At 37.0% G+C, this 26,187-nt stretch overlaps 1 protein-coding gene across 7 annotated transcripts in view; it reads left to right on the forward strand.

Annotated features, from left to right (window-relative positions):
* The window catches only part of LOC106171994 (transcription factor AP-2-epsilon), a 43,845-nt gene extending 25,221 nt beyond the window's left edge, over window positions 1–18,624 (forward strand). For 6 of the 7 annotated variants that reach the window (XM_013552559.2, XM_013552563.2, XM_013552562.3 and 3 more), the window contains exons 3-7: window positions 3,725–3,785; window positions 7,288–7,489; window positions 12,294–12,412; window positions 15,608–15,749; window positions 16,436–18,624. In XM_013552559.2, coding sequence (XP_013408013.1) covers window positions 3,725–3,785; window positions 7,288–7,489; window positions 12,294–12,412; window positions 15,608–15,749; window positions 16,436–16,742 — 831 coding nt within the window. In that variant the 3' untranslated portion in view covers window positions 16,743–18,624. Of the gene's footprint in view, window positions 1–3,724; window positions 3,786–7,287; window positions 7,490–11,483; window positions 11,603–12,293; window positions 12,413–15,607; window positions 15,750–16,435 lie in introns of all 7 variants that reach the window. The other variant, XM_013552557.3, reaches the window with a different exon arrangement.
* Window positions 18,625–26,187: the final 7,563 nt, after the last annotated feature.

Consider the following 26,187-nt stretch of genomic DNA (forward strand, 5'->3'; position numbering starts at 1 on the left):
TTCTGTTCTCAACTTGTTGGCGGGGTAAGGATATGTATTTAAAGATTGGAAAATTGCAGTGTGATAAATCTGATCTTAACTATTCTCATTTTATTCAAAATAGATGAAGAATAAATATTAATAGACAAATAAATACGTGGAAAATTGCAGAAAGCTGCGAAAGAAAAATAAAAACGGATAAAAGTTGATTATTATGTCTAGCGTACTAAAACCCTGCATTTGATCTCAAACAGATGGCAATAAGTCTCCTTGAAAGGGTAACAATTTCTTGGACAATAGTTTGTGAACACGTCAGGTGTTACACAAGAGCATGCCTCCGCCTTACCAAGGATTACATGGTAGTTGTCCAAAATAAGAGGGCACAATAGCTTTTCATCGGAGGTGTTGAAAACTGTAGTCTAACAGCAATGAACTGTTAGTAGCAGTGAGGAAGAAAAACAAAGCATTGCTCAACTCTCAATGCCCAGGTTGAAATTAGGTGTTTGCAATTACATTTGAAATGTAATGCAACCCAGCTTATCCGCCCCTACCTATATATAAATGGCACCGAAACATTGAAAAACACAGTGCATCGGGGGCTGGCAAACATATTCTTGTATTGACAGTGAAATCAAGTTTAGCCGTAGTGCGTTTTCACTGTTAAATTGTTAAACCACGGCATTTTGTGTGGCTTATCAAGTTATTTCCCTGATTTAATAAAACTCGAGTAGTACATATTTAATAAAGTCTTTGATAAGCAGAATTTCATGAGCCGTGGTGCATGAAAGAGGCGAGATCGATTGCTTTGTTTTATTCTCAGATCGACCAGATGCATCTTTCAAACATGGTAAAAAGTATGCAGTGTTGACATTTGAACCTGGGTAACTGTATAACTGAATAAAATGTCTAGACAGACATTGCCAATAATTTTATTCTGCAAAATGAAAGCGAGTGAGATTTTTATCACGTGACCAGGGACGCTGATCTACAAAATACACAGTCAAATGCATTCAAATGTTGGTATTTCTTTATTTCATCTGACTGGTAATTTTCTTTGAGAATTTCCTCCTTTCACTGGAAGACTTAAGCATGCACATTGTAGTGACAGTAAAATCGTTGTAAACTGTCGCCCTTCTGTTACCCAGATGGTGCGAATGTAGCTTGTAAAATAACGCTAATTTGACAAACTCTCTAGTTAATGATTAATATTACACAACACGCTTGAGCAGGGCTAATGTTGAATATAAGAATCAAATCAATAGAGCCGGGGCTTTATCTCCATTAGAAGCAATTGAATGAGCCCTTGATTATTGTCTGTTTCAGCGAAATGATATAGGAAAGGGAAGAGAAAGTTCATTCAAATTTTACGCATTGATTGACTGATACTCTCAATCTCGATGAAATGATATTTAGGAAAATCAGGAGTAAATTAAAGGTCGACGAACCTTACTGATATGATCTTTGTCTGTTAGACGAGCGATTCATTATTATCATCTGTAAATGACTGAAGGAGGAAGGAACACTATCATTCGTAAAATTGATCACATCTAGATAGAGGGATACATCTAGATAGAAGGATTTAATTATTGACGACTTATATAGCTTCTGACAGAAAATAATTCAGATATCCCGTTTTTGTAATTTATAGCATGTAGTGTTCGCGTATTGATAGCAGAAATGAACATGGGAAGCCAGTATGTTTTTGGTAATGGTAAAGTAACATGTATTTGGTTGGTTACATTTGACAGCAGCTATCAAAACAAAAACATAGCCATCGGGGAATCGGGAAGATAACTCGGATTTCTTTGAGAAGGCAGTCGGTGCAAATTGTATTCGAAGCCATGAACAAACCCAACAAAATATTATTCCAATATTATTACATCAGTGTCGTTGAATGAAATTTTTAGGTTTAAATTCATGTTTGCAATGATTTGATAGGGGTGCCATTTTACTTTGTTCCTGGAATTCTTGGATATATTTCTGGCATTTAGTGTGTCACTACAACATGCTGTTAGTATCCAGATCTAAAATAGCATCTTTTTGGCCTGAAGCAGACGATCGTTCGCTTAGTATTTTAGCCTGGGTGAGGGAGTGCATTGCGAGCTACCTGCAGTTTTAACATCAGTGTTTTGGTCCACGATCAACCCTCCTTTTGTCTGCGCTAATCCCCCTTTTCAGTGCTTGTGTATTTTGTCAGATGATGAATAATTAGACTTGATCGACGAGGTGGAGATAGCCCAATCTTCCTCCTACATCAAAGTAACGCGCCGTACCACGGTTTTTGTACGCGTTCTCCCTAAAAAATTCGAATTATTTTTCTTCATTGAGGAGATAAAGTTTAGACCCCTGCAAAGAGCCTATTACGCTAATTAAGCTTTCAAAACAAGGAACAGAAGGAGAGTAGGCCATTCGGTACACTCAAGTTTTCTTTTACCGTCAGTGAAATCACATAAAAAATCCAATTTCATACGTCTGTAGTCCTAATCTGGTTATGAAGGATGTACATACGAGTAAGGTTTTATAATTGGGTTAAGTACAACTTCTGAAGAGTTCTATTACAAATACGTATTGCCCCTTCTGTGGTGAATTTAATCACCAACAAGAAGATACTTTTCCGAAGTTTTAAGTAACACCGAATATTGACACAAGGTCTGTCTAAATAGAAATCGGCCGGATCAACTGGCCACTAAACGCTGCCCAATTAAAGTGGACACACTTAATTAATAGGTCATATGGCACTGATTCAAGTTCCAGACTGATATGAAATACTTTTGAAACGCACAAAACATTGGTTTGATTTCTGCGCTCCTTGGGACAGATGTATAAAAAACAATATTGTAGAAAAACCATAGCGTCTCGGTATCGGTAGTGTGAGTCCGTAGCAATTTGCGAAAAGAAAGGTAATTAAACTGGCACCTGATCTAAGGCTTTGGTTTTAATGCCAATTAAATACGAGAGATACATTTTGCATAAGAAGAAGCTCGAGTTTCCAGGGATCAAAGAGTGACGGGGTGCTAGAATGACGACCCCAATTTTCGAAGATTTAACCCCGATCCATCGACAAATAATGGTGTCAAAACTTATTTTTATTAACAGAAGTTTGATTTTCAGCCGTGCAAGCCCCTGTTGCCTTAACATGTTGCACGCTGAAAAAGTGTATATTTTAGGTGCTTTCTTACTCGTATAGTTGTTATAGTTCACAGAGGAATTTTGTTAGGCAAACATTAGGAATGACAATGCCCCCGGGATGTCAATTAATATCGAGGTTATGAAAAACAGTACAATGTTTCAATCTTAATGATTCCCATGTTTCTCAGAAGGGTTCTTAATTCCAGTGCAAAAGACTGCTGTATTTTTATGACGAATCACAAGACACATATATCGGTTCACTGTCAAAATATTTTTAATTATTCACGAAATCAATTTTTTTGGCTTGCAGGTAAATGCGTGTGAAAAAGTGTACTAAATGAAATAGCACGTAACATTAACACGAAACATTATTCATTTGATAAATTATGAGAAAAATGGCTCTGACTAAAATCAAGCGATGAAAATAAATGGTCAATACTCATTTTTGATTAAGATAGTAATTTTATGTATCAAAACTTTTACCTATACTCAAGTTATTTTATTTATCCTAGCTCTTAATTTATAGTCAATATCAGATATCTATCGTGCTCTTAAAATACAAAAATTATTTTCTTCATAACTTTTCGTATCTTAATTTAAATGTACTTTTTTACAGGGTTCAGTCGATGACTCTGGCAATTATATACCAGGCGATCATAGCTCAGTCATTCGCAAAGGTAAGTGGAATTTAGTCTTGCATCAGTAGTTTGGTATTGGAAGTGAGCCATCGGAGCAACTGCACCATAAGTTAGTCATATCCTGTGGTACTTTAGGAGGACTGAAATCGGTTCTCCATAATTATTGGGCTATTGCAATAAACATTTTAAGCTTGAGGACCATTTTTAGGCATACGAATTTTTCATCGCCAAAGTTTTACATGACACAGTTAAATACAAATTTACTGAGTAATTTAAACAAACTTGAGAGGGATATTTTGTTAATTTTTTTTTTTTTTTGCGATAAATTAATATCTACAATATCATTTTGGTGTACGTCCGATTTAAACCAAAGATACCTGAGCTAAAATAAATACTGTTAGAATAAGATAAAAATTTATTTAACACAGCCGGTAGCTTTCCCTCGTCTTCCCAACTGCTCGCTATTGTCCGTTCGTTTTGTCCATCCAAATAGGCCTCTCCTATGCTAACATGACCTTGCGGTTGTGTCACGTCCATTCTTTATAAGCAAAAATTCCCGAAATTGGAATCAATGATTTTCAATATTCCAACCCAAGTAGAAAACTATGTTATGTCGATACCACTAGACGTTGTTTGGAATAAAACTCGTCTGCATACAGATAAATATACTTTTCGCTTTTTAAAACGCTGGGAGTTCACAAATGCCACGATGATTTATTGGTCTTTCCTTTTATATTCAGGTTTTACTTTTGAAACGTCTGCTAATGTTTGAGTAGATACGCGGTTTCTATGAGCTAGCATAGGTTTTTATTGATTTCGCTCATCCAGATCTTCCTCCTAAGATTAGCACAGCAATTTGCTACCGTTGTTGTAACATAGGTGGATCTTAATGCACTAGCCTTGCAACAAGAAGCGCGCACTATGTACAAACAAATGGCAAATCCATGTTTGAGGAATCACGGTGCAAAATGAGACACAATAGATAATCCCCTTCGTATTGTACTCGATTGAGGGCTCTTGTTATTTCGGTAGCCTCCTTTGGCATAAGGGGACATTTTGATGCCACATGTGTATTCGAGAGGCAGTTGTTAATAAAGTTGCTTAGAGATATTTGTTTGTCATCGAGGTGGCGTGCGCCTATTCACGATTTGGCCAATGAGCGGGAAGAGGGCGTTTTGAATCACTGAATCATATTATATGCAGTCGTCACAATTGACTTTGATTATGGTTGGAGAAGGTGCCTAGTATGTATGCCTCTTCTGCCCCGCAGCCTGCTTAAACCGCGTACTTGGTACCGACAGGTAGCATTGGGACATATTACGATCAAAACTATGTTAATGGTGACCTCTTGATTCTCTGTCATTCTTCGAAAGGCAGACGAACATGAATACAATGTGGAAAATTTGCCTGTAATTATGATAACTGTACAATGGTTAGGGTCCCTCTCCTGCCATACACAGGCGTGACCTTTGGTTTTACATGTATTGTCACTTCCCACGTGCATAGAAATCAACTAGATACGTTTATTCTTCAGCCGGACAAGTATCCAAGGCACCGTCAGACCCCTCTGCTCTTACAAACAAAACTAGCATAGTTGTATTGTTAATGGAAATAACTATCTATAGTTCTTAAATAAAGGACTGTAGTACGTGTGGTCATGCCTTCCAGCATCTTTCCAGCCATTGCAATATTTCCCAATTTCTATTTGATAACTTCATTACAAGTCCATTACACTCCTCATGTTTATTCTGGAAATGTTTTTTGAAACCCGCCGGACCACACTGGCCAATTACATCGATGAATGAAAACTTCTGGGGTGTTCGCCTTTGATAGAACTGACTCTAAGGCAATTTTTCATATTGTACTTCACAAGGAAAACATACAATTTGACGGGCCGGCTATCTACCCAAAGGCGATTGCACAATCGCATACTACAATCAATGAAAGTAGTTAAAGCATCGTTGCCCGCTGGCGTTCGAAACGCTGGGGTTACCTATTTAACAAAGCATCTAACTGACCAAAATGAAGTCTATGGGGAGAGTCTCACAATAGCCAGCGTGTTTTTAAGGCAATGAACAGGAGAAAGTTAACTTGTATCGTGTTGCAAAATTTGCTGTGGGAGGTATAGGCAGTGCCTCTGCGGTCGAATAGAAAACACTTCTAAAACTTGCTCAATTTTTTTGCGGTTCTGTACTGGAAGATAGTGAATCAAGGTTACTGGAAAAAAGATATAAACCTGATTATTTTACCCTGACCTCAAAACCATTGTAGAACCTGGGTCTATGTCGGTTGCCAAGATACACAACTTGGCAGACGTCAATGCACACAGTTGTACCAAATTTTGGGAACCCAATTGGCTCTGGTAAGAATTTCCTGACCTATCACAGCAAGCGGTTCCACTGAGTCCTGGTTAGGTCCCTTTGTGTATTAGCTCTGATGTAAGAACCGAATATCTCGAATAAATGCTGCTGTTTTTGCTGCCAGGCACGAATTCAGCAAAAATTATCCCCCTGCCAGTGGCATTTTAACCAAAGTTACCGATAGTTTTGATTGGATAATGCCATTTAGTGTCCCAATAGGTCAATGCAGCGAATCGCTTTTGATTTGCAATATTTTTTTCAAGAAGAAATTCTCGACCGTACCTCTCACTGTTCCCATGCCCCGAAGGAGGTAACGCGAACCCGAAAGGTGTGATTATTCAATGAATTTGGCAGTTACGTATGACTAGCAAATTCGTATGACTTAGGTGCAAAAAGCAGATGGTTGTTACTAAAGCCATATGCAATAACGTCGTTGAAATGTACCCATATCCGATACCTAATTTGGACATGTTCCTTAGGGTCTTAAGCTTAAGGTGAATGCCTTTCGAAATAAAAATGGCGACTGTAGTACGAGTCAATAACAAGGATGGCAAATTAAAGTGAAATTAATTTTCAACGAATTTTAGACTTAAGGTGTACTGATGTGAATACAATTGTAAAATATAGATTTATAGAAATTGAATTACTTTATCGATATATTTTAATAGAAATGAATGATATTCGTTTGAGCAACAAAATACTAATGCAATATTTTAGTAGACAATTTTCAAAATGCTTATTTACATGAAATCCGCCTTGAGCAACGACTTTTCTTTCTTTCTGTGTTATATAAGTTTGTTTGCAATTCAGACAGGAATATGACCAAACAGTGTATGTCTAGAAATAGTCTAATCGATAACGAACTCTAGTTTAATATTAAGCTGTTCATTTTTGTTAATATCAACGAAAACTTTGTGACCATTTAGGTAAATCGTTGTCATAAACGGAGTGAGATGCACTGTAGACGAATTATTTAAATGAGGTTTAGAACCCCAAAACATTTTTTGTCCAAACGAATACATTGTATTTAAATTAATCTCCAAATAATTTTGGAATATTTTCAAAATACGAAAAAAAAATAAAGAATAGAATAATTACATGTTAATGATTTTTAGATGCCAATTTTATGTTATTTTAAAAAATAAAAATTGACAAGACATCTTATGTTCTTTTCCAACCAGCGGGTAACAGAATTAAGAGCGACACCAAAGACATCGTGATCTCAGGGGTAACAGCACCTACAGACGTGTTCTGTTCAGTTCCCGGGCGGCTGTCATTACTTAGCTCTACGTCAAAATACAAAGTCACAGTGGCAGAAGTGCAACGAAGACTCTCTCCCCCAGAATGTTTGAATGCTTCCCTATTAGGAGGCGTCTTAAGAAGGTAGGTGAAGCAAAATAAAACTGTTTAGAATTTTTTTTCGTTAATTTTCCAACTTGTATTTCAGGTTTTTGCAGCCATTTTTAATTAGTCGTTGCTAAAATTATTTTAAATATTTTCTTAAAAAACCTTTGAAAATTCTTTTGAATGGCACCCATACCCTCCCCGTTGGAGCAGCTTAGAAATAATATTCTTTTGATATAGTTCGTTCTTTTAAGGTCCAGAAAAACGGACCATGCAAAGAAAAAAGTTTTGTAGGTGAAACAATGTACGAATTCTTAAGTTTGTTTTTCTATTGGTTGAGTTGTCGAGAACAATTCCAATTGACTGGCAGGAAATAAGAACGGTATTCTGTAAATAACGAATCATTCACCACCCGCTCTCCATTTCTTTACAAATCCAGGGGCATGACACCATAAATAAATTTAAACCAAAGTTGCTGAGACATTCGTCAGCTAAATGTACAAATAAAGTAAAATGATATTTTACAAAATAATTATGGTACTGTATGGCCCTGTGGAATTTTTGGTAAGCTGATATCTTCGAAACAATTACATGCTTGCGCGGATCAGTAACTCCGATTCCTAAATTGTCTTCCGCCATTTGCAAATTATGGGGGATAAGTCTTAGCCAATTTTCTAGGTTTGAAATTTAGTTCGTACCTGCCGACGTTTCGGTGAACGTTGAGCTGCGTTCGGATTTAATAAAAGGAGTGGTGTATGTTTAATCCTTTTCCACTCGCCTAGTTGAGAAAAATGCGCCCAAATTGAGACATTTTTGAACACAGACACAGGGCTTTGTCTGAACTAGGTACACCAATTTACCTTTGATTTCCACTGCTGCCCTTGCTGACCCTTCAAAACCTTTTCAAATGCTACTAATACTCCCGACTATGTAGCCAAAGAATATTTGTATTAGTGGCCAGCTAAATACTTGAACAAATTGGCGCTTTTTTGGGCCCTGGATAGAGCTCGGGCCAACCCGACTACATTTTAATATTATCTTTCGGCATCATTCCATTACTATCTTTTTTATTTGTATAAATCAAGCTGATTTAATTTTATTCAAAGTGACCAGTTGAATCATAAATTATTAATTTATTAATTTAAACTTCATTAATTATTTTTTGATTTTTTTAAAAATAACTTAAATAAATCTTTTTCTCCCACCCAAGTTGCAGAAAGCATAATTTTTTCTCCATATGAAACTGACCCTAATATTTGCATAATCAGTCTTTTCCCTAATCTGGTTAACGAACAAAAACAACCACTTACGGAGAAAAAATAAAAGCACAGGCATCGAGTGGGTCCCGGCCAAAAACGGGATTAACCATAAGAGAGGACCACGCAACACCTTTAAACACACAGTTTCTATAGTTGTGAAGTGGAATTAACACCCCTGCCCACTCCACTTCATTAGTTAGTCTGGGATGCGGCGGGACATATTTAAGTTATTAAACCACAACAATATTTGGGGCAAAACAAAAAGTTCAATAGGGACTTTTGCCCCAGAGGGTGGATCTTGTTCTAGTATCTCACTGCTACTCCAAACTCAGACATTAAGTAATCAGGTACACACTAAAAGTAAACGACAAGCCCGCCAATTACTACCGATTGAGCGCACAGAAACAGTGGACAACTGTCAAGAAGTTTTCTTGTTTTGTACTTGGTAATTTTCGTTTCGAATGCCACCCAATTCGTCCTTTATATAGGCCCATTTCTTTGTGTAAAGTATTACGGAAAGCACACACAGCATTCTTGTAAGGTAAATTTACATTAAGGGTCTATTTAGCGTTTATTTATTGGGTAAGGATCGGTGCTCCCTTGCAGCCATTTTTGATTGTGCAAACGTCACCATTATGTATTCTTGCGCCCCTTTGCTCTTTGAAGTGGTATCTAACATGCTCAGCTGTTTATTGTGCACATGTTTCCAGTTTTTCCTTTCTCTATATTTCACCCTTCCAATCGATGAACTGTTTACTTTGTTCTGTGTTTTTGCAAACTCGACTGGCGGTTATTGTAGGGACGCTGTCATCACCACTAAGCAGTGACTCCGTGAACCTAACATTGCAAACGCTTTGTTTGCTGTATATGGTAATTTTTGCTTCGTGAGCAGCTAAAGCATTAAGTAAACTCCAAAATAATGTAGCCTTCTCAGTCCTTTTGCCACAATCGCGGAGTATTGTGAAATCTCTGGATACCTCCTAATAAAGCTAGAGGATTTGGTTTGTGTAGGAGCATTATAATGAATTGTTTATACACTTCCAATATTATATGCAGGTTGCATTCAAAGCGGTTGTGCATTAGGTTTTAGTGGATGGTGCTCCCGTGATCTTTTACCTGAACACCGTGAGTTTTTACAATACCCCTTCTTAGTCATGTTTGAAAGAAGCGATCAGTTCCATTGAATTAAGTCCCATTGGAATCGAAAGGTAACCGCTTTTTAAAGGATTCATCGACGCCACGTTTTTATCACTGTGAAACTTAAAGCTGTTTACAAAACCAACGTTTTATTGCTTAATGGATTTGACTGTAAATTTCATTCATATTTCTACTCTTCGTTCATTTCAAAGGAGGGCTTCCTCCCCAAAACACGCAGTTGGCCCCAGGATGGGGCTTCTTCAATATCTCTGTTGACACTGACTACTATTGGTGAATAGAAATGTTGTTCCATTTAGTTTTGCCTTTTGTTGACCGGGACTCAAGTGGCATAGGCATGCTTTCTTCGACAGCCAACCTGGGCTTTGTACCCCTTTACAATTTACAGAGTATCAATCGCTTGCTCCTTTTCCCTTCACTAAAGTCAATTGCTGTTTTCCCCCAGGGTTTGCTAGGGGTTTTTATGCTTCATTGGCCATTCTTATATCTACCATCCAAGAGGTCCGAAGTTTGCGTTCCGCTGACCAGTAGCTAATTCAACTATAAATTTCTTCTCCTAGTTTTGGAGTAATCCGGCATGAAATGCATTAATAATATAATGCCTTCTATGGGATGTTTTTCATAAAGATTAGAGATTTGTTATGAGGGCCATTCCATGGACTGGACAGGGGTATTGTCCGTGAAAACAAGTGGTCACTTTTATATGGGATATACGAGGAGTTTAATCAACCGCGGGACTGGACATTACTTAAATCTCTCAATTTGATGGATCTTGCACCTACTTGAGTTGGATAAGAGGGTTCGGGACCGCTTTGATGCAGCTCTTTACTTTAACCAAACATTTGAAATGCCTTAGCCACACAATTCTATATATTTAATAAGCTTAAACCTGACTATTATGCTTTTGCGGCCATTAAATATGTAATACATTCCTACACAACCCTACTTTAAATATCTACGCTGCAATTTCGTAACACTGAAATATGGCGTATAGAAAATAGAGAGTTTGATATACTGGAATCAAATTAATTAAAACGTTTTAAGATATATACAGTAGCAAATTAGCTTTTCTTTTATTCCCACTTTTCGGTCAAGGGTCATGGTTTTAATGAAAAATTTAAATTGTTTATCCCAAGAAATTCAAAACCTGTAATGAGTTTCGCTATCGTAGATTGCAATAGAGGCATTTAGACCCAATTATTTCAGAAAACCTATCTGTCGCGAAAAGATTAATCAAATTTCTCTGATTACGTTCAATTTACGGCAACTGCAAATTAACGAATCTGATAATTTGAGATGACAGTGGATGAAATTCCTCTTTGTCAAATGATCGATTAGGTGGCAGTAAACCGAGACATTGTGTTTGTTTAATCAAAATGTGTCAGTTTTGGAATATAAGAACCATTTTGGTGAACAAAAGTGCTGCAATTATTACACTGGGCTTAAGAACCATATAGTTTAGGCACGTACATGTTGATTTTATGTTTATTTAATTGTTATTCGTTTAATTGTATTTTCTTTTTGACCAAGCCTTATATTTATATTTTATGACGTATGTAGTAAGATATTTTATATTAATTGTTCAATAGTTCGTATATATTGAAATGCTACTTTTCTAGAGCAAAGTCTAAGAATGGGGGTCGGTCACTCAGGGACAAATTGGAGAAAATAGGTTTGACTTTACCAGCTGGCCGCCGTAAGGCAGCTCCAATAACTCTCTACTCCTCGGTGGTAGAAGGTAAGAGGTCACGTGACCTGCGTGACGTAGTGGGCCAATTGCAGTGACGTAGACTAGCCCAGAATTCACTAAAACACTTCGTCATCACAATTTTTTGCATAATCTAGTGCGATATTGATTACTGATTCTCTTTCATTAAAAGAGCATTAGACTACTACTATTCTGGCACCCTTGGTTTTTATGTGTTTGAGTTGCACTCTTACTACCTGTGTTTCATTAATACCTGAAATTCTGCCACGTTTTTTCTTGCCAGCCAGCAGGCTTAAACCCTAACTGAAAACACCCCCTGAACGAATGATTTTTAAGGTCAGCCGAAAGGTTCGGCTGCAAAGGGAGCAGTGCTTCTATAGTAGATGCAAATTGAAAAAAAAGTATTTTTTGCCGTACGAAGCAGAGCTTGCCATTTTTTAAACCTTATCTTTTGTGAAAAGAATGGTTTTGGAAAGTACTATATGTGATGATGGGTCTAATTTTTTTGACCATGCAGTATAGCCCACTGCAGCGGTTTTTGCCAACACATGGTAAATTTGGCTAGTCTCGTCTCCTGTTTTTGTCCCCTCTACATGTCTCTAGTGAGGACCAACCCCCGGAGGAATGGGAATATCACAGTCAATCTATTAAGTACTGCCAGAAAATGACTCAGATTATCGTTATTATTTGGGTACATGTCTTGTCCTTTTTGTCCCTACAGGGCCAAAAATAAAGATGGCGGTCGCATGTTACGCGATACTTTGGAGAAAATGGGCATGAGCTTGCCGGCTGGTCGTCGAAAAGCATGTGCTGTCACATTACTAACATCACTCTGTGAAGGTAGGTTCTTTTTTCAATCAATTTGCTGTGGTTTTTACATATTATACATCTTCTCTTACTATGTAGTACTGAATATTAATGATTTCACCCAAAATCACCTTTAACCTGCACATTGGTAGAATACTTCATTTAGCTGATTGTGATAAGCTGTTTAGTTTTGATATGTTTATTGTTGCCTTGTATAATAGTCATGTGTCGTTTTAACGACAGTTTAGTGCCACGTTTAGAATATTTTGGGCGTGGTTGTATGTCGGGGTACCAAAAGAACAATATGAACGATCCAACCGTGGGTGAAATATGGCGGATGAAATGAAGACTTTTATAAGATTTATGACCCTTTGACTTCTTAAGGAAGATATTCACATTGCGTGGCCGAATCGAAATTCGATATTTATTTCTAAAGGTGCACTTACTGATTTTAAAGTTAAAAAGTAAGACTGGCCAAGGTGACTGCTGTATTTCTTACCAAAGTCTAAAATATTACTTAAAAGATTAAAATTGACCAAAGGACGAAAATATCTCCCAAACTGTCGTGCAGAATAATCATTCACATTTTAGCTGACCTTGCCCAGTATCCAGCACAGCAACAGGCTTTTGAAAAAGACATTGAAAAAACATTTTCAAAAAAGCTGCAGAAGTCCCCCGTGTTCTATCTATAGACCCAACCTTGTCCCGCACCTGACTCTTCTTTGCAAGCGTGTGTAATGCACCACTTTGATGTTCTGTCCTACCCCGCACCCAGCTGTTCGGCTTATTACTTTTTGTGGGTAGAAAAAAACGATGACTTTTTAATTCCTGGCAATGTAAACGTTCGGCCCGCTCCCCTACATAAAGCCGCATACCTATCAGTCGCCATGCGAACAAGATCAGCGCTGGGAAGCACACGCTTTCAAGTTTATTAAAATCCTTTTGATATAACCGTTTTCTTTCTTCGTGAGACAAGTGGAGTAATATTGGGTTTATCAAAATGTGATTTCTTTGGATTAAAAAATAATTGTGAATCGCATTACTTGGTATATAATCATGTCCTCACTTACACTAAACAGCAGTTTTTTTTAATTTGCCATAAACTTTTGTGCTTTTTTCTTATCTCATCCCACCTGTTTCTTTACTAAGACCTTTGGTAATTGTGGATTGATTAGTGGGAAAAATGTTAAGGAAAAATCCTGTTCTATCAGAGCAAAGACTCATTTTACCAAGTGGCGGGATGAGTGGCGACCGAAAAGGGTCTCCTCCCTGGGTCGTTCCCTGATGCGCCAGTCAATACAAGTGCAGCGACAGTGAGTTTGATATGATTCGACTTGACGGGACATTTCCAGTTTTGCTATGAAGTACAATGTGTTCAATTTCATAAATTTATAATAGCGATGCGCACAAATAGTAGCACAGCGAGAGGGAAATGGGCACTCGACTCCTACTCCTCTTGCTTACGACAAAGTGACTTTTAACAATGCCATCATTTACTCCGTCGTTTGAGCGGAAAGTTTAATTAAAGAACAACAAGAGGAGCTTAATTAGAGCACTAATAGTCTCTTCTCGGTCTCAGTAGTATTTCGCGAGGAGAGAGTCTTAGGTTCGTGTGGCAGATATCAATGTGTCTCAATTATCGAAGCACACGGAAAGTGACGGATGATTAGTCGGTATGTTGTGACACAGCCGAGGAGTGTCGTTATATGTGGTCATTATCCCATCCGTCTGCGGAAAAAAAAATTGTGGACTTGTTTCTACCCCGTGATTTCTTTAATGATTGTCTGAGAATTAGGATGTGTTTTGTGTGTTTTGCAAAGCGTATAACAGGCGCCATGAAGGGGAATTTCGTGCCGGAGTAATTGACGTGATTAGTGTGTTCCGAGTTGATATTATGGCATGTTCGGTACACGTGGAACACGCTTGAAAAAAAAACGATGATTGGAGAAAACACGTAGATATGTTTAGTAAAATATATACATATATTACGAATGGCCATTTTTCTATGACCCTTTTATTATTGTAACTATATAATAGCTGTGTAATAGGCACTGGAAAAATTCCGCAAGAGATGGATTATTACAAAAATGAATTGGAAAAGAAACGGACAACTTGGCGTTGACCGCTTTGGTAACAGATGTATAGTAAAAAAAGGAATTTTAGAATAAAGAAATATTAGAACAGTGACAGATTAATCAGCATTTCCCTATTTTTAATCACCTCTCAAGTCATCACCCAATATTATAATTGCTTGAATTTTTATTGTCACATAAATAGAGGCCAATCCAAACAAAGCGGTCAGCCGCGGTTTACGGGGGTGACTAGGAGTGTTTTAATACTTAGTAGTGGTTACGAGGTTGACACCTCTGTGCTAAGTGGTCGGCAAACAACACTACAATAACGGAGTGTTAAGTAATTAGCCGTCCTCGCACTTTTCTTTGGCCTATCACCCCAAAACTAATAAGATTAAACACACAAGGTAAACATTGGTATTTATCTGTTTCTATTAATCTGCGGCAGTGCCGTTGACCAGATACGACACAAAGGTGAAAAGGTAAATTACAGGAGAATTTAGCGTCCTTCTTGGTCACCGTAATTTCTCATTACACGACTTCGGCCAAGCATGAAGTTTACCCCAGTGGAAAATTCTCGCAGGCGCCATGCCATAGGCAGAAGACAATGTTGATCAAATTTGGCGGTATTTTGCATTGATTGCCGTCTGCCAGCATTGTTTTCTCAATTTATTCTATAAATTTGATGATGTTGAATCAGCCAATACGGCAGAGTTACAGTCTCATAACTTCCCTTTGTTGTGGGATGGGATTTTTAAGAAAGGTGAATCCTCTAAAATAAGCCAATGGTAGTTTCATGTTTCTTTTCCGGCATGAAAGCGTGTTTTTCTCATCTGTATTTAATGGAAAAATCTGCCGACCTTTTATTATGAAAACACGAAAGATGCTCGCCATTTTGGGGTAAATGGACACCATAAAGGAAAGCAGACCTAAAACAAGGCCGTTCCCATCCCAAACTATTCACTTCACGTTGGGTCGTTAATATGTGCAGATTAAAATATCACGGTACAATTTGATCTGTTAACATTTTTGAGGGCGAGTTCGTCAGTTTGATTACTTTTTAAAACGGATTTTTTTACGTGATATGTTTATTTTCAAAATGAAAACTTACCATGTATGGTGCTTGTTTGTAAATGGTTTGTTGCTTTTTTTGCAGGTGAGGCAATTCGTTTGGCAAGAGATTTTGGTTACTTGTGCGAGACAGAATTTCCCGCCCGACAATGTGGAGAATACGTCGCCAGGCAAACCACCGACCCATCTGACTGTCATAACAGAAGAAATATGGTTCTAGCATCTAGGTGGGTTATTTTCCTTAACTGGAGACAAACATAACATTAACAGCAATAATAACCTTCTTATGGATGTTTTGTCAAATTACTTTCTTTTCCTGTCACAAAAGAACAAAGTAACAAGAAAATGGAAAAAGTTGACATTTTAATGCGGGCGCTATCTCCTAACCACCGCCATTTCTGGCTCATTTCTCATACTTACACGCACCGACCTCGGCTCACTTCCATTCATTTAGTCTAACCTATGTCGATTCGCCGTTGCTATTATTATTATCATACGGGCTCAAGTCGAAAAATATCTGGTGTGCTTTATTTCTCGAGGCCAAAAGTACTTGACTGCCCAGCTTGACCACAGGTAAACCACTGTGCTGAGCTAGAGTACCAACGGTCAAGCTGCGGAGAAAGTATCTGGCAGACTGGGAGTCGGTGCAGACGACAAGGCTAGTGCATGCCATTGTCCAGTGGGTCAAACAATTCAATATGGTGTGCTGGAGTCGATGCTTTGCCATTTTGATTTTAAAAATGTTGTTTTTAAACGTTCCTTAAATTTCATCGTTTTGTTTAATGAAAAAAGACACAATTTTAGAGCCTTACGTCAGCGGACTTCGTCTAATATACGAGTAGATTTTGCTTAAAATATGTAATGGAATTTTGTTTCGTTTATCTTACGCATATTTTTTTTGCTTTTTTTTCAGACAAATTCTTAAAGAATTGACTGATCTCCTAAACCAGGACCGGTCGCCTCTTGGCAATACGCGTCCACAGATGATATTGGATCCAAGCATACAGCGACACCTGACGCATTTTAGTCTAATCACACACGGGTTTGGTTCTCCAGCAATAGTAGCAGCATTGACTGCTGTTCAGAATTATTTGACTGAAATGCTCAAATTTATGGACAAAAATTACCCCAGCTCTCAAGGACCTACGTTAGGGGGCGGTGCAACTTCACTCGATTCTAGCGGTAAACCAAAATCTGAAAAAGACGATTCGCGAAAATGAAGAAGAAAGGAGCACACACCACCACTGTTGGGAACTTAACGGTGCCAGCTAGTGGTTGTCTTTGAAAATGCAGGGATATTTTCTTACGTACGCAGCAGACGCTAAAGCTCTACGTCTTTACAGGGTCCTTTGACCTTTCACTTTTTTCATTATTGGATAATGTCGAGATTGGCTTCATGGGACGACTCAACATCAAGTTAAATTGGTGCTGCCATGTTATGCAAAGGACTATTTGCGTCAGAACTTGTGAACGTGGTGTGACTGTAGATACTAGGTATTTAGAAAAACGGGGTAATTGTATAGCGACAGCCTCCAAACCATTCCACAATTTGCAGACTTTATGTGGACATTTATTCTTTCCCAAGTAGGGAGACAGACTTTCTTCCAATCCGATAAAGAATTTTAAAATTCCACAAAACTAAGTTATCAAAACAAGAGAGTAAGTGGAATCAAGAGAGCGATGAAACAATCAAAACATTGTTTTTAACAGTTCATGACACTTCAGGGCTATTCGATAAACGTGTAAATATTGTGACTGTAATTCTGAATTCTCACTTTTTACGTAGTGTGCTTGCATATAAGATGATGGTCCATGTTGATATAAAATATATCTATTACAAAGAGGAATTAGGGATAGATGCCATTTGAATTTGCTACAGGTAGTTTGGCGATTTAAGAACAATCTGGAGTCTTTTTGCCAATGTGCCTTTAGTAGGAGCAAAGTGAGTTCCCAACTTTATTTTAGTTTGTACATCTTTCCCAGAAGATACTCAGCAAACGACGTTTGCGCATGCGTCAAATGGTCTCAGTCCCACCGTGCTTTTTGTCGCAATATTCCCAATAAGATGTCTGCTGCCTTGTTGCCTTTTTATTTAAGTTGTTATAGTCATAAAAAGATGGAGGAAGTTCTGCTGTTTAACCCCCAAATTTGACCTGCCGAAATGTGTTCTATCACGTCTTGGTTTGTTTTGATGAAGTGACCAGTAGCTCAGTTCGCGCGCCAAAGATGGCGTTGAATATGAAGAGAGCTATTGGTGCTGATATACAACGATTTGTATTTCTATTTATATATGGTAGATGAAGTTTGGGGGCTGAATCAGGGAGGTATTATACCACGAATGTCTTATCAAATGATTCTAGTCGCATAAAGTTAGATATTTTGATATTTTCAAATTAAGATACAGTATGTCGTATCCAGTCGATCTAGCCAATATGTACAATATTTGTTTTTTTGTTTTATTCAGAGTCGGTCTTTGACTGAATGTTTTTTCTTAAAACAATGTTTGTAGACATATCACATTTGAAGGTGCATCTCTTCTAATAGCGAACTTTTTTGAAGTTCATTTGACAAAGATAAATATATCAATAAATATAATCTAGTGAATGACAGACCATTTACCCCAAAGTGGGGGAAACAGCGAGTCCGAAGACCGTACGTAACAATGACGTTACTTTGCTTTGACTACATAAGAAATTGTGGGCAAAAAAGGGACTGCCCATCGTTAAGACTTTGTGAAAGTGTACGTGTATGGCAAACCTCAAGCTCATGTAAGTGAGGGTATAGTAGATAGCAAATGGGCTTGAGCGGTGTGTGTTTATTAGTGTTACCACCTTGTTTTGTAGAGGGGGTTGAGATTTAGTCCTTTTTTGTGCAGTTTTCACCCAATCCCTATATTGTCTGCAATTCGTAAGCTTCCAGTTGTACTATTAAAGGGCCTGTGTTTAAGAACACTTGGGCCGGGTGACTACGTATATAACAGTGCACACAACGATCAAATCGTACTTAATGTTGACTATATTTATATTTGTAGACTTTGTAGATTGAGGAATAATACTACAAATTCGTGTTGACTTGTAATAAAATATTTCGGGAACAACATGATCCATATTATTTTGCTTTATTTCTTAAGTTTTTACACATTTACCTTGTCCGCTGATATGTGAAAACGATTTCTTTGATGCTGGGCAATTCCTAAATTAGACACTAAAAAGACAACATACCTAACGACAGAGTGCGCCTCTATTAAACAAAATTTTAATATCTTGGATAAAGCCCCTATATATCAATACCGCGCAAGATTAACTTTGCCCGTATTTCTTCAGTACGATTGTCCGCCTTGATTATGATTTCAACATCATGTTCCTATACTAATAGCTTTTGATGTCAATGTGATTACCACTTGAAGGTTTACGAGTGTGTTTTGAATATGCCTTGAATATCAAATCGCTCGAACAAAAGTTAAGACAGCATGATCAATGTCATCAGTTAACAATAATATTGATTTGTCATCCCTTTAGAAACCATGAAACATAACACTTAATATGTATGCTATGATCCAACGACCTCGTGTTAATCATAAATGCATTATTTTCTGTATCGAGATTGTTTATTGAAAGAACAACCACTTTCACTACGGGGCTGGGACTATAAAACTATAAAGCTATAAAACAGGAAAAGCGATTTTATATCGTAATAATCCCTTTTTTTATAGTGTTTCACTTTTAATATTATCAACTAGCATTTTAAAGCATTAAAATTTAAGAAAAACCAGAAAAGTTTTGAAGATCGGTATGTAAGTTTTCATTATTTTGTCATTATATTCATATTCCACTTAATGACTCTTTTATATACCATGCATACTTTCTCTTAATATGGGCAAAGGTTTCTTCTACACATTCGCTGGGTTGCAACATTTTCAGCTTCGGGGGCTTGAACTCCAGAGATTTACCAACAAACCCTACATGTACCAGTGTAATGTTTTTGCCTCAGGTCGACCTATGTATAAGGTTTATAATATACCTCGGTTCACTTTGCCTACAATTTCCATATAAAATATGCTTACATTTTAATTTACCGATTATTCCAATATCACATTGAAATATTAATGTGTTTTTTTTTTAATTAACAGAATACTGTCTTATACAAATATATAGATATACTGATGTTTTTATGGCAAACTATAAGTTGATACATTTCAAATTTTCTGATCTCCAAGAATACTGGTGACGTCAATTATTAAAAATATATATCAAGATCCCCTGTATTTACCTGCAGTATATTTCAATTCTTCTTATACCTTGTATTTGGAATTCCCCAGGGGTAGCACTTGCCATCACGGCATGTTCTGCCCTCTGAGGATATTACTCGACATGGAAATGTGTGTCGTCTTTCTACTATACTGCTTGTATGGCCTCGGGTATATCGGAGTGAGAAACAGCGGGCCCTTCACTCTACTATACAACACAAATCATGATTTATGAAAACCGCAGCAACCTGGCCCATGAAAAAAAAACTAGTTGGAAGTAAACAAACATGTGACTGTTAACTTTATTAAAAGGGGAATAGCCTTTGTGATGTTTTATACATGGAAATTGGTGATCAAATTAAATACACTACACAATGCTAGAAGTTTTTCACTCTATTGATAGAATGATAAAAGGATTATTCTTAACTTGGAGACTGAATAATATGAGTCAAATACTACAGAAATACACGTTGTTTTGGAAATGATACAAGTAGTTATTAATCTTTTTATGGATGAACGGAAATTGAAATTAGAAGTAGAGAAAAATACTAAATTCATTGATAGCAGTGATAGTATGAATGGAGACTATTTTATTTGTCCTTATGACAAGATGGTTTACTATTGAAAGCCATAGATTGTGAAGGCATTGACTGTTGTAAAATGAAGAAATGAAAGAACAGAAGTTTCATCTACATTTTCCCAATTGTGTATGTCCCATGTTTGCTGCATAGTGCCGTGGAGACAGAAAATAAAGACCCCAAAATTAACGTTGGCATTAGACACTACAAAATTAGACCAAAAAAAAAAAACACACACACACACACAATTGTATGGCAAAAAGTGCACTTCGCGATAATTAACTAAGTAACAAAGGGGGAGTTTAGGTCCTCAGAGTATGCAAGAATGCGTAGTTGTGTTGAACAGCAATTTTAGTATGCATATCCCAAATGCCAGAGCGTATTACTGTCATGTCTGTGGGCCATATGATTGATAATTGTCATCAATTCTCCTGCTTCCGTCGTGGCACCGGGACGTCTTCTCATGACCAGGGAGGAGGAAAAGTGAATTTTTGGTGTCTTTTTGGCAACGGGTCAGTCCTGATTACTTCCCCTTTGGCCCGGGGCCCACTCCAAGATGTCACAGTCCTATAGCTGGCAGACATTCAGTCTCGCGTCCCTTCCACCTGTGTGCTCAACCAAAACCTGAAATTAGACTGATAGCTCCGAATCATGTCACCTAATTTCTCCTGCCAATTACTCAAGGAGGATTCCCACGCTAAAACAGAGAGAAAGGTCAGATTTAGCAAATGTGTTGATCAGGTAAGGCCAAGAGCAGTGTTTGGTCCGAACTTGTCGAACCTTCAAGGCCGGAAACAGACAGATACATAGAATAGTGTCATCTTGTGACTAGCTCTCGCTGCATTATCCTCTAGCTAAGGTGACATCTTCATAAACCCCTCCCCGGTGATTTTAAATTGTGACGCCGTGACGTAACAGCACTTCTTTTTAGACACCGTGTAATGAACATGCTTGAAATTAACATGAAATGGACAACACACGTGATGGAGTTATCCGGTGCGGGAGGGGTGGAACCCTCACATGATGACCGGGACATTTTAATAGTCTTATCTCCCCCTTTTGTTGCGCAAAAATGGCCCAGATAAGAACGGTGGTGTGACTTTTACAGTGACAGATGTGTGAGAAAAGAAAGAGGCAATTAATTTTATGCGACAACTTTGACTTTTCTTTCACTGCTCAGTGATAGTTGAAAAGACGGTTCATTTCAAAGAACTCGGAGAAATGACTGTAACATTTCTTGCGGATTAAAAGCGAAATTTCCAAGTTACAAATACAAGTGGAAACTTCCCATTTCACTAAAACATCTATTCTATGTAACCTCCTATTCAATCGTATATACTTGTATATATTGTTTGTTTTACTTTGCCCATTTCCACCACTTTTAATTTATAACACGAAAAAATATTTTTTATTCGCATACATAACATCCAATTAGTTTTATTTTTCAAATTTCCATTTCTTAAATTGTCTGGCCGGGTCACATAAAAACAAGACCGAAAAACCCCGATACAACTTGGCATTTTTGAAACCCATCCAATGTGTCAGCTGCTCTTGACGAAGCCAGACTATTTTGGCTAAATTACCCCATTAGCAGCCATCACCTTCAATAAGATTACGTAAACTTTCATCGCCAATAAAACACCGCTAATGCACGGTGCACCAGGGACACAGCAGCGTCGCAGAAAGGTTGTGATAACATCGACCAAAAACCTGTTGCTACTCTTTTATTAACGGGCACATCACATACTTGAGAACTGATAAGACATTTTAAAGATAAGGCGGCATTGTATAGTAACTACGTTGCAGTAATTGCACATTGCAATGTATTGCACCCTGACAATTTTATTGTAATTTAGGTCTAATTTACCCCCTGATTTATGGCCCCGCTGCTTCTCGCGTCACATGGGTGTTTTTGGGCGTGTTTCTCCTTTGCCAAGCCTTGAAAAGACCGACAGTCGGCTCTTATTAATGGCATGTTTTTGGTGGAATTATACAGAGTAGCAAGTCACATGTTACCTACAGGAAATCAAGCTTGGTACTTTCTTTTTGGTATTCAAAATTTGAATAAATGCCCCAGTGTGCTTCTTAAAGAAAAATAGTATTTGAAAAGGACTAGATAAACTGACAAAATATATATATAGACTGAGAATAACTGTTACAAAAATTAAATTAAAATGAGATTTCATTCTGTGCAACAAATATGACAATTTTCTTTATTTAGCAATTGCATTTTTTTTCTCGATTGTTTACATTTTTAATCTGCTAAAATATTAAAAATTGACAACGAAGGCATAAGAAAGCAAAAATTCCTCTACTCAAAAACTTGGATAATTTCAGATATTGTCGCGTTTTTTATGTTTTCAACAAAAAATACACCTTATAGATAGAAAAAATATTTAAAAAAGGAAACGAATCTTCAGTTTGTGGACGAGAACGCCCAAGTAAATTGAATGTTTCAGTGACAAAGACATGCACACGCGAATCTTTTAAACAGAAGTATTATATTAGTGCCTTTGGGACACAAAAAGACAACTACCACGCCTAACTTTTATTCCCACAATAACAATTTTCCTAAGGCACAGATGAAGTGTTGTATATTTAATTAAATCAATAATAAACGCAAAGCTGATTATATGGTATATTTACTGCCGCTTAGCCATGGGGTTAAAGGCATTTCAAGTCTGCGGTAAGTATCATATTAAAAGATAGGCGTGCGGAATGTTCCTCCAAGCACCGCCTTAAGATGTCTCGCTCTCTGGTTTATTTGCTTTTTATATTCATTCAATGATAATATCCCCCTCTGGTTTACTATATAACTGTATTATACTTGCGGGTGTTTGTATGCCATGACTGTGCTTGTTAAATATTTCTTAAGCGCATGGTAATTAGAGTAATGTTTCTTTGAAAGATAACCACAGCCCTTATTTCTAAAAAAAGGTTGTTCATAGTATTCTTGTATCTTAATTCACTTTTGTTTTTCCTTAAAAACACTAGTGCTGATACCTTCAAGGCATATTACATTCTTTAGGTAATTATATAATAGCCTTGCTCAAGTTTTTTTTTCTGCGTAAAGTAGAAATGCAAAGAAATACACGTGACTGACTTACCAAAAACTTGGTCGTAAGAACGTGGTCTTAAGTATGTATCTATTGCATATCTTGAGTAAGAATTCGACAGTACTATGGTAGGCGAGTGCTATGGAATGTTGTAAGCGCCAGAAAAATTTTTGTATTTTATTATTATCTATTAATTTATATTTTTTTATCCTTACTTTTTGCCCTCAAATTTGTATTGTACTGTTAGCATCAAAACATTTATTTTTAAAAAGATAATTTCTGAATGAATTTGACATCAGCTTTATGTTTGTAGAAATGCACCCGCCACGCGTTCATCCAGAATCGAAATCCAAATTTGATTTAGCTTATCTGGATCAGATAATTAATCCTATTTCCCGACGAGCTCCCTTTAACTTTCCTCAGTCCTCTTTATATTTATAGGTACCCTATGATAAAAATTATGGTCTAGTTTTTTAAAATAAAAAAAAGAAGAAAGAAAAAAGGCGGAATGATAATTTTTAACGATGTTGTCCTGCTTTAGATCTCCGTAGATTCTTTACAATAGTCATCATTTGAAAACATACCAATATCATTTCTCGAAACACATTTTTCGAAATTTTCAAGTTGGAATGAAGGTCGTTGTATATGTATATAAGAACAACATGGAGACACATGATTCAACCTTTAAGACATTTAGACATGGCTACCATATCCTCTTTTGTCCATAAATATAGACAAACAAATTTTATGAATGAAATGTTTCAAAACATGTCAAAATGTTGAGGGTATGAGTAAGTTTTTGTCCCTTGAGGAGAACATTTTAGTTTATTGTTTAGGCATTCTTACTTATGTATCCACCTGTGGAAGGCCGTGATCGCGCTATTTTTCCTGTCGTCTGCGATGCGATCCATCATAATTTGGGAGAAAAATATGGAAGAAAGTTGAGTATTTTTTCTTTGGTTTTCTGAACCATAGTGGCAGCCTTCTGTTTCCTTTTACTTATTGACATTTAGTGTAAAAGTGGCAGGGAAATGACTCAACGTGACAATAGATGTGATGGACCTATGATCCTCTCTTACAATCGCATCATTATAATCAACATTTAAAAACATGAACATTTTGAATCTCCAACGTATGCTTAATAGGTGGGTCCTGACAGCATCATTGTTCCTTTATGTATAGTTTTTTTACTGTCAGTTAAGAACATGAAATAATAATAAAAGATGCGGTTTGTTGAATTTATTGATTATAGACAATATATAATTACCGGTATTTATTTTTTACATGGGTGACAAAAAAGTCGCGTCTCCTACGGTTTTCTATGATGAGTACTTAGCTGTATTATGCGTTGCTGAAAGCATGGGATGTGACAAATATGTAGAAACTTTAATTTTGATCCTGGTAGAGCAAAAGAAAAATATATAATTAAAACAAATAAAGAAATAAAGAAAGAAGCGACTTATGTTTCCAATATGGCTGGCAAGCCTATATATACAATGTGCTATCTACACATTTTTATTTATTTCACTATTTATTATCTATTTGAAAGAAACAAAATATATTTCCCGAGACTGCAACTTGAATCACAAAAACTAAAAAAGTGTGTGTTTCTATAGGAAACCAATAGGGAGAAAGACACTCAAGACTAATTCACATCTCTCCCACCCACACAGTTATAGAATTTCATTAAAGCTAGAGACCTGAGGTATGAATAAATATATGATCTGATTAAAAAATTGTAGGCGTATACTATTTACCTAATGAGGTATATTTGATTATCAAGGGGACAAAAGTGGGAGTAGGTGTAAATAAATTTTTAAATCTGCATGGCACGAAACACTCCTTGAAAATTATTTTTTAAAAAAGTGCACTGTATATAGTGCACTGTGTGAATATTTATATCAGTTCTGATATAAGGATAATATCAATTATAACCTTTTCGTAATGCCCATTGCTCTGAGTTAGATAGAAAAATGCTCTTCGTTTTGATGGAAATATGTCTTTGTCTAATTGTTCATGCACGGCCTTTAAAAGGACTAGTCCATCCCTGCTGCAATTACTTTACCAGTCCAGGGACGTGTTTGTAATGTCTAGGCCCATTATGCGGACATATCCCCATTCGCATGACACGGTACTCCGTGTAGTGTGTTTTATTCATCATTGTCTTCCGGCATTTGTTTGTGTGTTGGCATTTACGACTCACTTTATTCCTGTGACACCGATTTTTAAGTGAAATCCTGAATGCAAAGTGAACACGTTCACATGAACTTAATGGAAAATAGAAAGGTAGTTAAAATTGCATTATCAGTATGCACCTGGTTAGAAATTTGGGATGTCAAGCCAAACAACATAAAAGAGCGTGAGAAATTATCCACAAAATATTCGTCTGGGAACAAAGAATTGCTGTATTAAGCCGTTCTGTGTCACATCACTTGTGCTCTGAAGCTTGTCAATGAAAATAATAATATTGTACCGGTGTCTAAACCATGATGCGGTCTGACAAATATATATATTTATAGATATGTGTACATATTTTTTTTTTCAACCGAATGGGCAAAACATATCCATGTGATGACAACCTTCACCATCTATTCGAACACAGCGATGTTATCTAGACGGTCATCTCAAACGGTTGCTTTAAAGCTAAGAACCTGTGTAACATGTATAGCATAGCCTGTGGAACGACAGGCTTAAATTTAACGCCGAAGGATCAGCGTAAATATCTCTATTTTCTCTCCGGACAACATTGTCCACAAGCTACTTGCTTTACAATGGCCTCTGAACT

This window comes from Lingula anatina, chromosome 1, assembly GCF_051362555.1.
Source record: "Lingula anatina isolate TDL-2025a chromosome 1, LinAna3.0, whole genome shotgun sequence".
Taxonomy (NCBI): domain Eukaryota; kingdom Metazoa; phylum Brachiopoda; class Lingulata; order Lingulida; family Lingulidae; genus Lingula; species Lingula anatina.